Raw genomic sequence first — 18,057 nt, 5'->3', positions numbered from 1 at the left:
ACTGCAATAAAACTTAGCTTCATCTAAGTGATCAAAATGGTTCTTCTATTAAGTATTTTTTGAGGAAGAGATCCATTTATCGTTCAGTTATTTCTAGGATTTATGGAGTCTGAAAAACTTTAACTACTAAAACTTCTGTATTTTATTCCAATAGAATTTTAAGTGTATCCCATATGCATTCCTTAAGTCTAGTCTTATTAAATTCTGATGTTAAACAGAAAGGGGAAACCATGTGCAACCAGCTTAATTTATCTCTAGAGAATAAGGACACATTAATAATTGAGATAATGTTTTCATATATGTTAGAATCAAGTGTGCCTTTTCACTTCTTTATTAGAAAACACATTAAGGGAAAATTATCTCATTCTCATCAATAAGACCTAATTGCTGAGAAAGTCTCTGTTTTCTTTTCAATAACATTAGAAGAGGATTGTTCCCATTACTTCAAAATGAAAAAAAAGATCAGAAAAGTTATCAAGTACTGTTGGAATAAATGCCTGTATTACCAAAGAGAATGTTTACTTAATACACTCAGTACTGTTTTCCTTTTAAACAAATCAGAGTTTATTGTATCTAGATTGAAGTGGGCCAAAGGGTAGGGGGAGGAGGGGGAAATGTGGAGAGGGAAAAGAAACAACTACAACCGAAATGACTAATATTTTTGGCTTTCTGAAGATCTGATCTTACTGTAGGCTATAAAAATTATCTTGACTAATTGCTAAAGAACTCTATAATTTCCCATGAACACCCATAGGTGTCAAGACACGTTGTGAGGTAATGGAATGGTATTTAATTTACTCTGAATTGCTGTACATTGAGCTATATGGATTACATATAAAGCAAGCACTTCCTGCATTGTGAGAACACTCATGCAGACAGACCAAAAAATATTTCCATGGTTTTGAACCATACGTCAAATGCAACGATTCTGATGTTTGCCACAGCAAAGGAAATAAAAAAGCACCAAATCTGTATCTATGCTTAATAGTTTTTGGAAAAGCTCTTCAGTTTATTTAGCACACACTGAAAACAATAAAGAGCTGTAAATTGAAACAAAAATCCATCAACTTAACTTTGCAATGCCAGGAGAAAAAAATATTAGAAATCTATTTAGAGTACTGAAAAAAAAAAAAGATATTTACCTCACTAAGATCCATCAGGACTTTAATATTGAATATTCATGTGTAATCACTTTTACATTTGAATTTGATTTTAAAAGGGAGATGGAAGGGAATTAACTATAGCCATGTTTTTATAAAAAGACGATGATGATCCTTTAATTTTTATTTTCTGATTTTATCTACATTTTATTTTATGAGGTATACTAAAAGTATATAGATTATTCAAACACATTATATTTATTCACATAAATCACTTTGTAAAATTGCAATCTCCTCCTGGTCTCGTTCCTTTGCTATATTTGTTCTTTAGTAAACAGCAGTATTCAGAAAATAAAAACTACCATTTTGAGGGTCAAAATAAATGAAGAATGGCCAAAATTTGGAGGTTTTGTGTTCCTTGCATTTTCTTTCTGCATTTGCAGAAATAGTCTGAGTTCATAGGTCTCCCCGCCCCAACCTATTTTTCTTTCCAAGACCGTTCAATTCAAAAACACACATCATTTTTCTGCCATAAAGGAAGTCTGCACAATGTGCTTGGGATAGAAGAACAAACCAGCACAAAGCTCAGGTGACACTCGTAACTGGACAGTATTTGGGATTTACATCGGTACAGTATTTATTTTTCATTAACCTTTTTTTCTGTTCTGCTCTCCCCTCCCCACACCTCCCATTGCTCTCTGGTTTTCACTAAATATTTTTCCATTTCCATTCTGTTTCCCTCCCCACACTGTATCTTGTCACTGTCTCTATCAGAGGACACAAGTAACACACATTTCAGTTGACCTTTCAAAACCACAATATTTAAGTGAACTTGAAATTAGACTAAAAAATGGTCCCCTTGAAAAAAGCTGTCAATATTTAAAACTTAACTTACATAAAAAGTAACTGGAGTCTAACTAAAGAATCAAAATATTGGGAAAAAATTAATTATGTAAATACATAGGGCTGAAATCTCAACTTGTGTAAAATATCTTAATTCTAGTGACTTCACTTGAACTGTGATGATTAACAGAAATTGAAAATCTGACCCCTAAATTTTATTATTTCATATTCTTCAGTTTAAGACAATATAAACCACAAATACTATGTCAGAAATGGTACCAAGTCCTGTTGCAACATTACAGTGTATGCTCTATAAATGAGTATGAATAATGTGCCTAAATGTGCTCCCATAAAAGTCAATAGGAGTTTTGCAATTTACTTCAACTGGAACAGGATCTGAACCAATATGCAAAAAAGGTGAAATTCTCACTCCACTGAAGTCATTGGCAAAACTCCCATTGACTTCAACAGAGCCAGAATTTCATTCAATGCATTTTGAAACTTGTTGGGGCTGATCTTTCAGCTTTTATGTGAAACTCTTAGTGGCCTCAATGGCAGGTTTTGTAAGAACTGTAGAAAAGGGCCTTGGGTATATAATTATTTATTTGTATCGTGGTAGTATTCAGGAACCCAAGTCATCTATGATATTGCTAGTTGCTGTACAAACACATAACAAAATGATGGCCCCGACTTAAAGAGCTTACAGGTCTGCTGAATGAATACAGTACATATCTGCATGTTTGAATCCATAATACCAAACAGCTAGTAAAAATCCTATGACCGTTGAAAATACGCTTGGAGACTAATGCAGCGCTCACTGAAGTCAATGGAAAGACTCTCATTCTCCTCAGTGGGCTTTAGATCAGGTCCCTAACCAGCAAACACTTCTCTAATGTCACTATCTCAGCAAGTTAACAATGATGATTTTGCTTGTTTAGGTACAGGGTTGGAGCCACTAATTTCGCAAATACTTCCTCCTTTTCTGGATGAATGACACAATCCTACCAACTCTCCTCAGATGTCACTCCCCTTGATTTCAGTGGGAATTCTTTCCACAGAGGACTTACAGAATCAGGCCTGACATTTTCCAGCACAAAACAAAACTGTTTTTAAAATTCAAGGCACAAAAATATCCCAGAAATTATGTTATGAATTAAGGAGAAATGAATGGCAAAAGGATAGGGAGGTCAGAATGCCATTCCTCTTTTTATAATAAACACTTAATTCAATAAATTGAATTAAGTGTTTATTACACGATGAGGGAGGGAAGAGTATTATTATACACGTGTATTATTTATACACGATGAGGGAAGGAAGAGGATACTTTTGTTAGCTGTTTATTGTTAAAGCTCTGTCTAAAATCAGCACACTTTGTTTTCTTTCTTTTTCAAACTAACTTACCAAAATGCAAAACTGCTCGACACAATCATTTATCATCTGTGTAAAAATTATAGCTTCCTGGCCAGCATAATACAGATGCTAGCTTTCAACCTGAAGATCATTTGTACAGCTGAATGTTAAACTTCTGAAAATAGGCATTCCTCAAATGGTTCTGCGCAGGCAAACCCTGAGTTATAGCAGAACAGTGACTGGGGAAGTGCCTGTAAGACCAAGTGCAATATAGATTTTAGGATTTCTTAAACCAACCTGGAATCTACAGCCAACATTCATCCAAACTACACCAAGCTTCCAAATCTACTGCCTAATGGCATTACATTCCTCTTTTCAAGAGGATAGCTACTAAGAAGGAATTGCCAAACAAAAACTAAACCTGGATTCTGAGCAAGGATGCTGCCTACAGAACCACAGGAAAGATGGTCAGAACTAAGCACACTAGCACAAATGTGGCCCAGAGTTCTAAGTGTTGGTGATTACCCTCATCTTTAAAATGGGAGTGTAAAAAACAGAAACTGAGTCCCATCACATTTCCAGGCCACAAAGATGACTGGTCTGAGCATGCAATCTACCATCTCAAACTGAGTGCCCTCCACTCAAATCAAGATGGAGCAACATATATTGGCACTAGTCATCTCCCTGGGCTGCAGCCACTTGGATAATGAAAGAAGCACTATATGTTGGGACTATGGCCGCCTCAGGCCATATCTCCATATTAAAGATAAGAGACTGTGCAGCAATATGCCCCTTTTTTATGCAAACTAGGTGCAGTTCTAAGGTTCCCATTAGTTTGCCAATGGTATCCTCAGGTGCAGAAAGTGTGGGCAAGTCTTTCAGGCATATGTTACTGATTACACATTTAAATCCATTGTGGAGGCTTTGGGGTCAGATCAATCTAGCCATTATGTACGAAGGAACTAAACTGTATGTCCTACACACAATGACATTTGATATAGACTTTAAGAAAATCAATCTTCTATAAGGAACAGAAAGAAGATTACTTACTTCCCAGAGGTGCTGAGTGTTCCTGATGGCTCCCGTTTGAACCTTCTCCGGCAGAAGGACAACTCCCTGGAAAGGCCCAATCCAGGTGCCCTGCTGGATCCTCTGAGCAGCGCAGATGCCATAGGCCAGACCAGGCACAGTGCTGGTACACAGACACACTTCCCGGGGGAGGTCCCTGAGCCATTCAGGGATCTCAGGTGGAGGTGCTGCGGCTGCAGCACTACTAGTGCCCACTAGGCGGCGCAGAGAGTGAAGTGGCCCATGCATGGGGCACTCACCATTGCGATTATCAGCACACATGTCACATCCTGTGAGGCAAACAGGAAAAAGAGTAATTAACTTGGTGTTATCAGGCTACTACCATCATCTCCACCACAGACAAGGACACATACATTCCTCCACCTTTTTATCCATTTAAAGACATCTAAATACACACACACTTTTGCATGTTGCTTACTCCCTTCTCCTAACCTCACCAAATCCCTTAAAAGAGAAATGAGAGAACCTCAGCAGAAGCTCTGCAGACATTCTGCAAGCACAATGTGTTCATTGACCTGCCAAGCCTCACTCACTGGGAAAGAGTTTCTAAGATTAGGTTTTCTGATTAATACAAAGGCTGTTTTAAACCATCTGCCTCTTATGATGAAGTATTTAGTAATAGGCTTCAATGAGACATTTTACATCTCATTGATGATTTTTGAAGCCCTCCCCCCCCTTCATCTTGCCACAGCTCAGTTCAGGAGTGTTAATTTGATCTTTATTTTTTATAAAATATTAGCTTTAGTTCCACATTACCTTGTGTATGCATGTATGCTTATTTAATACAAAGATATAAAGGAAAACTTTCAATAGTAAATTATACTTATGAAATCTTATTCATTTGCTTTCTTACAGTTCAATCTGACCTTTCCTGGATACCACAAAACAACTTTAAGAACATTGTTTTATTGTACAATAACACATGTTTAATGTCTACTATAGCAGATGAGGATGAGGATGAGGATAAGAAGACCATGTTTGGTGATGCGACCAGTTCCTAACAAAAAGACCACTGTGTTAAAATACTGATTACACTAATTACCACTATTAATGATGGTTCTATATTTTGGGAAGATCTGTCTGGGAGAAAATTTTGGAAAAGTGTTTCCATTACACATTTCTACATATGCCACGAATGCTTGACTTCCAGGAAAATGTTTCATGCTCAGAAAATCCATTTCTCTGGAGATATATTGAGTTAATGTAATAATAAATCTATTGAACTATGTTACTGTCCTCATCACATTTTACATCTTCTAGCACAATTAAAGTTTTTATATAAATCTATTCCAGAAATACAAACAAAAAACAATAATTATACTACATAGCAATTCATGGCTCTTCCCCTAATAATTTTACATTAGCCACATGCATTCTTATAAAAATAATGCAAACTATTCACCAGAGGGCCTGAGGTTTAGCGGTCTAACCCACAGATTTGGAATAACTAGACTCCCTGGAACCACAGGTTCAAATCCCAGCAGGACTGACTCAATCGTTCTTCCTTCCAAGGTAGATGAATTGAGTAGTTCCATGCCATTTATTATGTTGGAGTCTTTCAGATGAGACCTTAAAAAAACCCTTCTGTCTACTCTGCATGGTTATTAAGGGCTACATTTTCAAAATATAGTCTCTATTTGTGCATTCACAAATTCTTGCACATACTTCTAATTGCCTATATTTCTGAGCATTATCATCTACTGTCCACATGTAAGTCCTAACGTGCAAACGATAAGCTGAGAAAATTGCAAGAGTTAGTGAATGGCAAATGGAGGCTAGTTTAAAATACCCTTGAACATTTGTCCCTAAAAAATCCTGGAGGGCTTCTCTATGTCCTTAAGCAAATTTCATATCTCCTACAAGTATGCGAGTGCCAGTTCACTGCTGTCCTCCAACAGAGAAGTGGCTTCAGTTAAGTGATTCTATAGAGAGAGAAGTCTGTATCACATAACTCTTGAGGAAGAAGCCCAGGGAGGAGGTGGAATTACACAGGAAACTCTTTGTTTCATCTCATGAAATTCCTAATTCGTCATGAAATCTGAAAGAGAGGTTTGCAGGACCATAAATGGGAGCAAAGAAAATGGTTTTCAAAACATGTGGATATCCCAAAATCCATGTGGAAATCTTGATGTACGCTTCTATTTCTTCCCCACCCACGTTAAGGCCACTCCCTCACCAAAGAGGATTTGACAGCATGAAGCAGGAACCCACAGGAGTCAGTTCCGATGGAGTCAGCATTGAAGTGGCAAATAGTTTCCCACAGATATGCCAGGAGATGATGCCACATAGACATCCGTCCCTCAACCACTCCCTTCCCTACCCAGCACCTTTTTCAAACTGTGGTTTGTGCTACTGATGCTCATTTCCCCCTTCTATGTTGACCACTCCTATGGGCCTATTTGCACACCTTTCATTTCCTCACAGCCAAAATATGGCCCAGAATTTTTAAAGAACTTTGAGATCCTCTGATGTGAAATATGCTTTATAAATATAAAAATGTTATTATGTGGGGTTTCTTTTATTAGAACATGTTTTACTTCAATATATCATTACAACTTATTTGTTTATAAAACCTCATTTAAAACCCATACCAAAACTGTGTGTAAGCTAAAATATTTGTACCTGATTTTTGTCAATTACCTTTTTATTTTTAATAAAAAGGTAAAAGTTTACAGGAAAATATATAATATACAAAAAAGTCTCATCATATCAGATAAATTCATTGTCTCTCTTTCTCACAGAAAATTTAGAATTTGTTACTTACTAGTCTTGACAGAGGATATTATGTAGCAAACACTCTCCATACCAATTCCCCAAAACAAACACATATCTAGATAATAAAGCTTAGCAAATCCATTTTTGTATTTTCACAGCTTATTTGGAAAGTAGAGAAAAATATCACAACATCCTATCTCCTCCTTCCCCCAGAAACCTAAGGGTCAAGAAATGATTATGAGGACCCCAATCTTGCATTTCTTGCATATCAAAATTAACATTGCAACTGGAGTTTGATACATGCAAGTATACTGGACCAGGCCCCCAAATGGCAAAAAAGACACAACTGTCAATTAAGTACTCGTTTTTAAAAAAAATCTGATTTTTCATATTGTAATCTACAAAAAAAATTCTATAAGAAAGTCTCAGGATTTAAGGAAAAGATGGCTAACCAAGATCTCGGTTAGCACCCAGAGTAGACCCTTGAACTATGAATAATTGTACCCTACTAGATGATCATTTAGATGTGTAACCTTCTCCCAGCATCCTGGTTATTAATGGTCCTCTTGGAGACACAATGTCTGCAAACAACTTGAATAAATGAAGCCAAAGCATCTTCTTAACTCTGTCCAGGTTACTCCAGTATCAGCTCCCTGTACCCAGCCACCAGGTACACATCATTTTTCACATGCACGTGTGCACACACACACACCTCTTTTAGCACCTCCAGTTTTATGCATTATATTGTGTGTTTGACTATAGATGTAGATTAGTAGCATGAAAACAACCTTTTAGCACTCTCTATCTCCAAGAAACAGAGGTTGGGAATTTGAAGAAAAATATAAATGGATGCTATGTCACTGTCACTTGGCCCCAGGATTCTCTTCCACCAGCTAGCAAAGGGTACTGCTGTTCCCTTTCCACAATCTACCTCCAGGGAACAGTAATAGGTGATGTTTGGCATCTGCAGAATCTTCTCTTGCTGATGTACTTCTTCCTTTTCATTACTGTTAAGGCTGAAAGACTGAAAAGCTGGATATTTTCTGAAACTGGGCTGGCTAGAGAGTCTGGTGTAAAAGGGAGGAGTGTTGGCAGTGCATCGTAGGTCTGTCATTAATGCTAAGCAAGATCTGAATCATTCATGCTTTTAGATAAATGCTTAAAAATATGTAACTTTGGAGAACTTTATTTAATTAAAATATAATCCAAGCAAGTGGATTATAAGAAGTGGAAGCCCTTGAAGACATATTTTACCTTGCTTAGGGGACATTTCTATTGTACTTGCCCTTCCCTTTTTTGTACCTCTTATTTTTGTCTGATGATTCTAGGGAGACTCTGAAGAACCATATTTTTCAGTCCATCCTGCTCACTTGGTCCTTCTAGCTAAAGACAGCCCATAATGAATGGTGGAGTCCTTCATCTCAGAGAAGGGAAAAGGTCCTTAATTTCAAGTTACCAATGGGGGGAGAAGATGAGGAAGCTTAATTTCTAGAACATGAGAATTGCTGATCTGTAACAGCCTAATGGTCCATCTAGACCAGAATCCTGTCTCACAAAGCAGTCACTTGCTGGACACATCAGAACAAGGTGAAATATAGTGGACATATTGTTTGACTGTTTGATAATATACCAATGGGAAGTTTTCTTCTATTCCCCACTTGTGACCAACTTACACCCTGAAGTATGAGGATTCTACTGCACTACTGTAGTTTCCCCCCAAAAAAACTTTGTGCAAAGTGAACGCAGAAGGGATTTGCTGGTCTTTCTGTAAATGGTACAGCAGTCCTGAGCTTTTCAGAAGGGCTGCCACTCAGTGCAGTAAGTAGCATACCACTGCACAAGCCCCACTTTTTGGCCCTAATGAATCCAAATGGTAATGAACACTACAGGCCTCATCTAAAGCTCATTGAAGTGAATGGAAATATTTCTATTTACATCAACTGACGACTCATCAGGCCCTAATTCAGGAAGAAAGCCTGAAAGAGATGACAGTAGAAAACAGAGATTTGATGGAAATGGATGAAGCATGGGAGACAGCAGCCAAAACTGAGTGTCTCCTGGTAAAATTCAGCGCTACCTCCCTGAGAATGCTGAATGAGAATGAGAATGCAGCCAGACTCTCTGGAGAGAGCTCACAGTTTCTCACTCTGTATCCCTAAATTCTGTTGATGGGAGGAATAAGGAAGGAGCAAGGGAAAAAACTTAAATGATCTATTTGTAGAGTTGCTTGCTATGGCTCTTTGGGGAGGAGTGCAAAAATTTTATCATTTATTCTGCCCCTTACAAAAACTTCCATTAAATGAATACACCATAAAGTCTGCAACATAACTCCATCCATACATATACAAATCTCAGATTTAAGCAAAATGAAAGAACACACCATTTTCTCCAAAAGACACAAGCACCCCTCAAAGCACACTAATTTGAATAACAGCAGCACTGTATATTTAAAATGAAAGCCGAATGGATGAAGAAAGTTCTTGGCGGTGCATGTAGAAACCAGCATAATGGTATAAACCAAATAACCAGCTGTAACAATAAATAAAAGAAAATACATTTCATCTCAGCAACAATGTGTTTCAAAGGTGCAGTTATGCTGGATACCTGCAGTTTGCTTGTATTGAAGAAGTTTGGCCTTTGACCTTGTGCTTCATGATTCACTAGGAGTCTGCTGGTATCTAGTGTAATTGCCCATCATTTCAAATGTTATTGCCAACGTATAAATATAAATCATATACTAACCCTATCTCTCTATGTACACAGATATAATATACACATCTAAGAGGAAGGTTGGTCTTAAGTGGTTAAGGGCCTAAACTGGGAGTCAGGAGACCTGCACTTTGGTTTCCTGACTGCTAAAGACCTTTTATGTGACCTTAGGTAAACCACTTAATCTCCCTGTGTCTCAGTTTCCTCATTGGTAAACCAGAACTAATATGTCCCTACTTCATAGAGGTGTTATCAAGATAAATTCATCACAAAGTGCAAATTGCTTGGAGATCCTCACGCAAAAAACGCAAAACTAAACCCATCCCAAAGAGCATTTTGCTCTCCTCATTGACAGAGGATTATCGCCTTTCCTTCTCTTTTGCCCATTTTTTCTTGTCACCATATTGGTTAATTTTCTATGTGATTATGTGCCAAATTATTTTATTAATTATTAATTATTATTAGCAGTAGTACTAGTAGTAGTATTTGTATTAAACTAAGTCTCCTATCAATATTTATATATGCCCATTACTAGAACTATATGCAACAACAAAGAAGACAGCACCAAGACAGGTAAAGCATATTTCACATGCATTTACAAGCTAGAATTTTTTAGACTGGCTTTCCTGCTTCCTTAGAGGTTACCACCATAGCTCAGCCATTAGTGTGGGGGGGAGGGGACTGATTGGTCACTGGCTGGGAAATTAGACCATTTTTTGACCTTCTCTAGAATCTCCTAAGAGGTCAGATTTTGACCAGATGGAAATTCTCCCCTTTGAGGTGTGGGGTTTTTTTTCCCAAGCCTGTTGAACTTGGATTCACACCATTATTCTCTCTGGAATAAAAATCTACCTGATTTTAAAGTCCCGCCGGTGGTGTCCCAGAGAGACCACAACAGGTAATAGTGGCAGCAGCAGCAAAGCGAGGGGGTTCCTTGCCGCTCTCCTCTCGCTCTTTCTTTGCACCTGAAACAAGGCTTGGCCTCAGCAGAAGTCGCTACACTCGGGCAAAGTTTAATGCAGGGCCAGTGCGCTCCGCAAGGCGGGGGGGCCCTGCTTTATCACTCCCATTCCTCCCCCGCGCCCTGGGGTTGTCTTCTCCGCAGGGCTGCAGCTACCTATAACTCCATTGCCCTCGCTTGGCGGTTTGGCCTCCAGCTCAGCCCTCCTGCCTGCAGCCCGGGGGGCCGTTCGGTGCAGCCTGTCGCCTCAGCGCGCGGGGCCGCCCGGGCACGCGGGCCCGGCAGCAGGTGCCATCAGGCAGGGCACGCGCTGCTGCTGCGGAGGCACTTTGCGGACAGCGCCATCGCTCCCGCTCCTGGGCTGCCCCGGGCTGCGGGCGGCTCCATCTGTCCTCCGGGGACGGGAACAAGGCGAAGGCATGGCTGCTTAGCTGCCTCCCTTTCCAACGGGATTATGGAGTAAACATGCCCCCCGGGATCCATAAAGCTAGCGCAGTGCAGCAGGGGGAAGTATCCTGCATTGGGGCACACTTACAGCCGCGTGGCTAGGTGATAGATAGATCGATCTTTAAAAGTATGTGCGGTGTTTTTTTCTTTGCACAATCCCCAAGACTCTTCTCGCAAACTTGCAAGAGCAAGACCTTTAATCACTCCCTCCCCATCTCACCCAGAGGGAACAGCTTTGCCCCTACAAACATCAGGCACAGACCAAAGCGGAAGGTAGTTTCCACTGGGGGGTGCGGGGGCCGTAAATCGCTTCGCTGTGTGACCAGATAGAGATCAGAAAGTCACACTCCGCCTCACTGACTCTTTGGGGGGGGGGGGGGTGGAGGTGGAAGGTGACTCCTGTATGCAGGACAGCGCGGGATGAGGTAGGGTTTTCTCAGTTTTTGCTGGAAAATCCTCACGGCGGAAATAAAACGGTGGTCGGGGCATGGGCGGGGGCGGGGAGAAGGATTTTGATGTTCTCCGTCTTCGACCGAGTGTATGAAGGAATTAAATTTCAGTGTCAGAGATCGGAAGGTTAGGAGAATATTGTGTGTAGATAAACCTTGCCACCCCCTGCCCCTCAGAGACCCCCATATACAATGTAGAGATGATGAATGGGCTCTAGGAGAGGAGATCGAAGCTCGGTCTGCACTGGCTCTACTCTCTTCAACAAAACTGTAGGGCAATTAATTGTGGCTTGTCCCCTCATCCTTCATCTCCTTGTGGCACATATCGATGGAGATTACTGCTGATGGACCATTTTATCACCTTAAATAAACAGTCACCACCTTCTCTAACCTCAATCTAATATATGGCTATCTGCTATGTTTAAGGGTGCTGGATAACCAATGGTGTAAAATAGCTAAATCATACATGTTACCAGCAATCTGCAAAAATGCAAATATTCCCCACACTGATTCACTTCGCTGAATGCTGGAAATCGACGAGTACGAGGCGCGCAGACTGCTGGTTTATGTGACCCATTCGTTTTACACAGCATATTTATTACAGAGGCAGGTTGGTGCTTTACAATTAAGATAGAGGACTCAGCCTTTCCATTATGAAAGCCTTGTCCCAGGAGCAAGGGACGGCTGTACTTAGGGCAATTCAACTTTTCCCCACACTGAAACTTGGTATTCAAATACACAGCCCAGGACCTCATCCCCTCCTCCTTCATAACCCCCCACCCTAATAATTCTGCTCCTTTTAGATAAAGAGCTACTCAGAAAATTGTCCGCAAGCGCGTATCTCTTACTCAGGCAACATTACCATTGATTTTAATGGAATCTCGTTTCCTTCAATGGGAGTAAAGACTGCAGGTTTGGGCCTTAACTAGTTTGATAATTGTGATTTTCTAACTCAAAATAACTCAATTTGAGAAAAAACAACAACAGATATTTCGCCCACAATCCTTGTGGATTCGTTTAAAAAAAGCAACAATTTTCAACTGATGTTTGAAAATCGACGCATGTGTTTGGGAGTAACTTTTTCGCATCTATTTTTAACGTCATAACAATCCATATAAATGAGTGATGATAGGATATTAATTGATTAGCATAACTGAACAGCATAATATGTAGGATAACTTTAGATTTTTAGTATTTGTTATTTATTTTTACCTCTTATAGGGTAAATAATACGCATTTTGAAAAGACGTATTAACTCTACTAACCAAAACGGTCAAAACTGCTATCACCTTCGTGATCGTCCCTATTGTATAATTCTCCATAAAATATTTTAAATCCAAGAAATTAAATGTGAGCCTTACATTATAATAGAGTTTAAATGCTCTCAAAGCCCAAAACGCAATTGGCAACTTTGTATTGTTTATTTTATTTAATTTATGTATTTATTAGAAACAACATGCGAGCTGTTGAGCTAGTGGTGCATGTCAATTTGGAATTCATCATCACTGTAGGTCTTTTGTAGATTTGTGCCACAATATTAATATTAAACGGGAGGTTTTATTTGCAAAGCATCTAGGTCAGGAGAAAAGTTTGAACCAGTCTCTTTTCTGTTGCGCAATAATAATAGTCTTGTTGATACAGACTAACAGGGCTACCCCCGATAAAAGAGGCCGCGTTTCCCTAAAGATGTTAATCCAAACTGCGATTCCTCTAAGGCGGAGAAGGAGTTTATCCTTCCCTGTTGGGGGAAAGGATGTTTAAAGTATCATTTGGAGAAGAAGGATTTATAATTTAACAGTATTTTTAAGAAGAAGCGCAAACAAAACTAAATCCAAGAAATATCTGTTAGTATGGTTCCTACGCCTAACCCCGAAAATGCGTACTTCGAAACCTCTGCATATATTAAGGCCCAATCCCGCAGTCCCTACTCTGTTAGATTATCCACTTACTTCAACAGATCGGGCCCTCAATCTGTTGCTATCTTTCGGGCACAGAACTCTTACAAAAAGAAAAAAAACAGCACTGCAACTTCTGTGCTTTTCAAGAGACTCTTTGCCAGTCTTGGAACTTCGGTGGATTTATTTGGAGCTAGAACTCAAATTAAAATCAATCACCTCTCACCTCATCCACAAACCACTCTCCTTCCCCTCAGAGAGCCATCTACAGTACACTGAATTAAGGAAGTAGTGAAGCTAGCTGAAAACCAGTTCTACCAAAGATCACAGTACTGATTTCTGTACATTTTTTTTCACGTTATATGATGTATGTACCAGCTATCCCAGTTCTGATCAGTTTTCTTTTTGAAATGTGCCTTAAGTGAAGAGCATATTATTGTAATTTCTATATAAAGTATGTATTATCTCCCTTTTGTAAACATATTGCCCAAAATCACAGAGCAAACATATCTAAGTCTTAACATTTCTTATTAATAAATAATTAATAATAATAATAATTGCCAGGAAAAGTTGCCTACTAAACAAGTTAAATGACAATGCGTTTACTGAAGACCTGCAAAATGTAATAATTCTTGCAGCATTTCTCTCTTGCTTTCACACAGTGAAAGCTATTCAGGCACAAGATGAACATTTTACAAACGTCCTTCGTGATCGATGTATTCTTTATCAAATCCACTTTTAATGCTGTGATTGGAAAGAAACTCTGCAGACTTCACCAGCTACTCTGCAGCGTGCTATTTATTCCACTCACTCCTTAAAAATGTTCCTTCCAAATCACTTTATCTTTCTTTCTCTTTTTAAAACCTTTATCTTGTAGATTTACAGAGCTGCTCTGAGAAGTTAAACATGTATTGTCTGAGTAGTTTGGTTGGCGATTAAAAGTGCATTTCAAATTCCATTAAGTGCATGTAATTTATGAGATCAGGTTTTCTGCACTGGAGAGTAGAAAATACTCTAAATCTTTTGGCTACAGAGTAAAATTGAAGCCCAAAGGCGTTGAAAACTAACCGCTTTCCAAAACAGGCAAGGCAAAGAAGGAACTAAACTTGTATCAACTTCCTTCATACTCTTTAAGAGTATTAATATCAATGTAATTTAATTAATTCACAACAGAGTGCCATTTAATAGCAACTTTCGAAACAAGTCAGTCTTTGAAATGAAATTAAACAAACCCACATTTTACTTTTGTATGTTTATGGGTTGTTGTGGAGTTTTGGAGTATTTTTAAAAGGCTATCTAAAACAAAAGTTCAAAGTATTTTAAGAAGCAGTCTTTTGGGAACAATGCAGAAAACATAAGAGATAAAGATATCTTAGAGCGTTCTACTTACATAGAGACGAAATATATGTTATTGTTAATAAATGTGATGGGTCAATCTAGTCAATACTTTGAGAAAGTATTAACATGTTTTAATTAATAGTATATATTGAGGCCATTGAAGGTATATTTAATATTTATGAACGCGACAAACAGTAAGTGTAAACAACTTCTAGAAATCAACAAAGACTGTTTAATAATTTGGGTCTACCTCCAAAAAATAAAAAAAATAATTGCGGTGATAACAGGATTAAGTGCCTATCAAATCCCATGTACAAAATTGGGTTTGACATCCAATCCGGTACGGGACATTTATACTTTTGAAAACAAATGTGTCATATTAGATTACTATGTCACACTTTTCAATAGAAATAAAAATAAACTAGCAAGGTGTGATTGATGTTAACAAGCTCTGAAAGGTAAATGATATTCCAAGGTGAGATGGGGGGGGGCAGGAAGTTCTCCACAGCCCTTCAAATGAAAACTTTTCGCCTGCCAAGCGCAGCTAAGTAATTGATTTATTGTAAAAGAGATCAGAATAATGTCCTGTAAACTTTGGCTTTCCATACAGGAACCAAATATGAAAAACAAAAGGAACCTCTTCACAGTGAATTGCTGTGTTGCTTATCTGCATTCTGAATCCATTTCCCTAAGCACGGTCTCAAAAACTTGCTCCCAGAAAACCTTGTTTTGTAAAGGGCACCTCCCAGAGAAGGGTCTTCGACAGAAATGGAACCTGGCTCTACCAAGCAACGCACGTAAACCTGGCGCTACCAGGCAATGCGACTAATTGTAACTGGCAGGGAAGAGCAGGACATTTGACGCTTGTCAGCAGGAGAGAGCAGGGTGCAGAGCGAGAGGGTGCAAGGTCAAGGTCGCTGTTACCCAATCTTGGGCGTGAGCGGGCTGATTTCGGACTCTCTAGGTGTCAGGCTTGCCCTGGGCAGGGAGGGTAGCTGTATGGAGGGGTACATACGGTTGTTGGGGTCACTGGTGTGCTGGTTCAGGGGGATGATCTCCATGCGTTGCTGTCCATAGAGGTAATAGTCCAGCTCCTCTGCCGTACATCGAAACCTGGGCGCAGCCCGCTCGCTGCACTTGGCGCCCCCGCCGCACAAGTCTTTGCTCTGCAGGGAGGCCGGCGCTCCGGAGGGGGACTCGGAGCTCGGTAGCGGCCCAAAGACGGGAATCTGGGCCACAGAGATGGAGGTCAGCCCGGCCAGGGAAGCGGCGGAGGCGGCGCAAGAGGAGGTAGAAGAAGATGGGGTGGACGAAGAGGAGGAAGAAGAAGCGGAGGAGAGAGAGGCTGGGCGCTGGCGGAGGCTGCCAGCCGAGGGATCCGCTCTCTCGGGCGGCGGGAGCTGGGTGAGGGCCCCGCTGCTCTTGAGCTGGCTGCTCTGCGGGAACAGCTGCTGCCAGTGCTGGAGATAAGCTGGATCCACCTTCAGGAAAGCAGATCCGCCTGGGTCGCCGGGCTTCAACATCTCTGCAGCCTAGATAGCAGGGGAAACGGGAGAGACAGGCGTGAGCTCCTACCTCCGCGCGGTGCCTCCTGCCTGCCCCAAGCCGAGCCAGCGTCCAGAGACACCGCCTCCCGCGGCCGAGGTGCGGGGGCTGTCTGAACTAGCAGGCAGAACGAAGCGCCCCGCTTTGATTTCTGCCGTGCTCCAGCCCTAGCAAGAACCCCCCCCCCCCCCCCGCCACCCGTACACACACACACACAGAGCCTAGGGCCAGAGGAGTCCCCGCCTGACATACATAGCCGGCTGCTTCCGAAACAGGCAGAGGAGGGAACTTTTCAGCGACTACACCATACATACACTAAGTGCTTCTCTGTCAACAAACCACAGTACAGAGCTACTGGGCCGGGGGTGGGGTGGAGGTCTGGCATGCACAGCTCCTCACGCCGTGTCTGCAAAGAAACGGAGTGCCACCGAGACCCACCCCAAAATCAGCCAGACAAGCCAGCCAGCTCGCCACAAAACTCGGCGACTAGCTGTGCCCCCCTGCCTGCTGCAAGGACCTTTCTCCACCTCCCCCCACCCACCAACAACCCCAAAGTTCACTTTATAGAAAGGCTGTGAGGAAAAACGATTCTGTATTTCGAGGTCCGTATGTATGAGAAAAAACAACCGCTCAGCTGCATCCCTGAGCGAACTCGGCATAGTCAGCCACAACTGCAGATCGCGGCCTCGGAGGAGGAAGAAACCTCAAACAAACATCGGAACAGCCTTCCACAGCTCCCCCGGTGTACCCGACCCAGAGCCCAGAGCCGAGCATGGCCTGGCTCCCCCTTACCTGAGTCTTTCTATTGGCTTTACGTGTCTGTCTGCGCTGTGTGTACAGCCCTGGGAGATCACAAGTCGTGCGAGGTTTAAGAAGGGGACTTTTTTGTTATCCCTCGACAACACGAGCTTCCAGGTAGCGGCTGGAAGGGATAAACCTGGTGAGAGCCCAGCAGCCGGGCTCCCTCTGCTGTGACTATTTCAGGCGCGTCCGGGCTCCTCTCTGGCAGACTCTGCGCTGGACACGTGGGCTTTACGACAGCACAAAATACAGTGTGTGGTGTGTCTGAGAGAGAGGGAGGGAGAGAGACAGAGGGGAGGGAGCGGGAGGTTAACCGTGGGTCTGAACACAGAGCCCCCTTTTTGGCAGCCTCCTGCACTTTGTTCCTGGTTTCATTCTTAAAGATGTCCCCATTCCCTAAACTGGGGAGTTCGGGTACTCAAAACAGTTCTGTTTCCATTAGCCCATACATAGGGAACGGTGGCTAAGAGGGACTTCTGGGGTGTTCAGACTTGTCCTGCTTAGTCGCTAAGGCAGGACTACGAAGTGTAAAGTTTTACTTGTTTGCTATGGGTTTGTCAAACGACAGCATCTTGAACGAGAAAGCGGGACTGCTCGAAGGGACCTATATAGTAGGCAGTGTTCCTTTCAGTGCAGGTTTACACTTAGCTTTAGACAGAAGAGTTTAGACAGCTTCAAACTCTTCCCTGTAGTTCGGTGTGCTCAGGTTGGACTCTTTTGTAGGTTAGTTTCCTATGACACTTTTATTTGATCGCCTTCATATATTGGTCCTTTTATTTTTGCTTTTATCCTGCAGATGCTACGGTGTATTTTAT

At 41.2% G+C, this 18,057-nt stretch overlaps 1 protein-coding gene across 3 annotated transcripts in view; it reads right to left on the bottom strand.

Moving 5' to 3' along the window:
* PRDM6 (PR/SET domain 6) overlaps nt 1–17,424 on the bottom strand; it is a 91,291-nt gene extending 73,867 nt beyond the window's left edge. For all 3 annotated transcript variants that reach the window (XM_050945820.1, XM_050945822.1, XM_050945823.1), the window contains exons 1-3: nt 17,234–17,424; nt 15,912–16,428; nt 4,344–4,651 (exon numbers count right to left, since the gene is read on the bottom strand). In XM_050945820.1, coding sequence (XP_050801777.1) covers nt 4,344–4,651; nt 15,912–16,419 — 816 coding nt within the window. In that variant the 5' untranslated portion in view covers nt 16,420–16,428; nt 17,234–17,424. The remainder of the gene's footprint in view (nt 1–4,343; nt 4,652–15,911; nt 16,429–17,233) is intronic.
* Between the last annotated feature and the right edge of the window lie 633 nt (nt 17,425–18,057).

The sequence above is a fragment of the Gopherus flavomarginatus genome, chromosome 3, assembly GCF_025201925.1.
Source record: "Gopherus flavomarginatus isolate rGopFla2 chromosome 3, rGopFla2.mat.asm, whole genome shotgun sequence".
Classification (NCBI taxonomy): Eukaryota; Metazoa; Chordata; order Testudines; family Testudinidae; genus Gopherus; species Gopherus flavomarginatus.
The sequence above is the reverse complement of the archived record's forward strand: the minus strand, read 5'-3'. Positions and strand labels throughout refer to the sequence as shown.